The sequence below is a fragment of the Nanorana parkeri genome, unplaced genomic scaffold (assembly GCF_000935625.1).
Source record: "Nanorana parkeri isolate BGI_ZX_2015 unplaced genomic scaffold, ASM93562v1 scaffold3776, whole genome shotgun sequence".
Classification (NCBI taxonomy): domain Eukaryota; kingdom Metazoa; phylum Chordata; class Amphibia; order Anura; family Dicroglossidae; genus Nanorana; species Nanorana parkeri.
The window spans coordinates 21,546-23,580 of NW_017310044.1; the positions used below are offsets into that span (position 1 = coordinate 21,546).

General features: G+C 57.5%; 1 protein-coding gene across 1 annotated transcript in view; it reads left to right on the top strand.

The window, feature by feature from the left end:
* Positions 1-2,035, top strand: part of LOC108803468 (atrial natriuretic peptide receptor 2-like) — a gene marked incomplete at its 3' end in the record, with an annotated part of 20,389 nt that overhangs the window by 10,230 nt on the left and 8,124 nt on the right. Inside the window, exon 2 of the mRNA XM_018575309.1 lies at positions 1,589-1,788. Coding sequence (XP_018430811.1) covers positions 1,589-1,788 — 200 coding nt within the window. The remainder of the gene's footprint in view (positions 1-1,588; positions 1,789-2,035) is intronic.

Genomic DNA, 2,035 nt, shown 5'->3' on the forward strand with positions numbered 1-2,035 from the left:
CCCCTTCTCCATACTCCGGCCTCTTCTCTATACTCCGGCCTCTTCATTACTCAGGTGTCAGGGATTCCCCTCCCCCGTCCATACTCCGCCCCTTCTCCAGACTCCGCCCCTTCTCCAGACTCCGGCCTCTTCTCTCAGGTGTCAGAGATTCACCTCCCCGTCCATACTCCGGCCTCTTCTCCATACTCCGCCCCTTCTCCAGACTCCGCCCCTTCTCCAGACTCCGGCCTCTTCTCTCAGGTGTCACAGATTCACCTCCCCGTCCATACTCCGGCCTCTTCTCCAGACTCCGCCCCTTCTCCATACTCCGGCCTCTTCTCTCAGGTGTCAGAGATTCACCTCCCCTGTCCATACTACGGCCTCTTCTGTTTCTGAGGTTTCAGAGATTCACCTCCCCGTCCATACTCCGCCCCTTCTCCATACTCCGGCCCTTCTCCAGACTCCGCCCCTTCTCCAGACTCCGCCCCTTCTGTCTCTCAGGTGTCAGAGATTCATCTGAACCTCCGTGCTCAGGAGATGGGGAAGAAGGCGTACCCTACACGCGGTATAGCCGGTCTGGAGGTCGGACGTTGTCAGGCCCGATCTCCCTTTCTCATTGGTTGTCCCCGGACTCCATGTCATCATTTAGGGTGAACAGACAGGAAGTGCCGCGCACCGCCCTCCACCGTCCTCCACTCATGATTCGGCAGATGGCTGTGTCGGTACTTCCTGTTCCTCCGCGGTGTTCATGATTACCGTCACCACATACGATGTCCGGGAGAGTCCCGAGCATGCACCGTGTACTCATGCTGCATTGAGGGCCCCGGCCAATGAGAGGCCACCATTCTGCCGGGAATAAACCCGCCACGGGAGGGAGGGTCACACGCTCATTGACACCCCAACACCCGAGAGCTTCCCCCTGTCCTCCAACATACATGGCCCTGTCAGGAACCGGCCTCGGAACATGCTAGACGTACCCTCACCATGCAGAAATAAGGAGTCCCCGCCCCCCGAGGTGACCCGGCTCCGTGGTGCACATAACTGTATAATGGATACAATTCTAAATGTTAACAAAGCCGTCCACAACTCCGCCCCCGGCTAGATCTCCAACCTCGTCTCCAAGTATCACCCGTCCCCTCCGCTGCTCCCAAGACCTCCTGCTTTCCAGCTCCCTCGTCAACTCCTCCCATACTCGCCTCAGGGACTTCTCTAGAGTCTCTCCCATCCTCTGGAACTCTTTACCCCAACCTGTCCGTCTGTCTCCCACTCTGACTGCTTTTAGACTCATCTCTTCAAGGAAGCCGATCCCACCTCAACCATTCATCCCCCCACACAGCTACCTCCTCATGTATCACTGGCCCCTCCCTTTTTAGATTGTAAGCCCTCAGGGGCGGGGCCCTCCTCACCATCTTGTCTTGTATTGTGATGTAATGTCTTCCTTGTATTGTACAGCGCTGCGCACACTGTTGGCGCCATATAAATCCCGTATGATAATAATGTGAGAGACGGACGCCATTTGTTCTGTTTGGTGGTCCTGTAGTTGCCGTGTTGGTTGTGGCCCCCGATGTGCTCTGTCTGGTAACATCCCCATGCTCTGTTCTCCTCACAGTTATCTACATCTGTGGCCCCCTGGAGATGCTGCATAAGATCATGCTACAGGCCCACAAGGAGAAGCTGACCGGCGGCGACTACGTCTTCTTCTACGTGGACGTGTTTGGTGAAAGTCTCCGCTCGGACGGAACCCGCGATGCTAACAAGCCATGGCAGACCAACCAGACCCATGAGGAGGACCTGATGGAAGCCTTCAAGGTGAGGCCCCTGGTCCTGTGCAGACCACCTCTGCTCTTGTAGAGTTGGGAATGATGGGCCGGTATGTGGCCGGGCTGATCTCCGCCCCCCCCAGTAGAGTTGGGAATGATGGGCCGGTATGTGGCCGGGCTGATCTCCGCCCCCCCCGTAGAGTTGGGAATGATGGGCCGGTATGTGGCCTGGCTGATCTCCGCCCCCCCCAGTAGAGTTGGGAATGATGGGCCGGTATGTGGCCGGGCTGATCTCC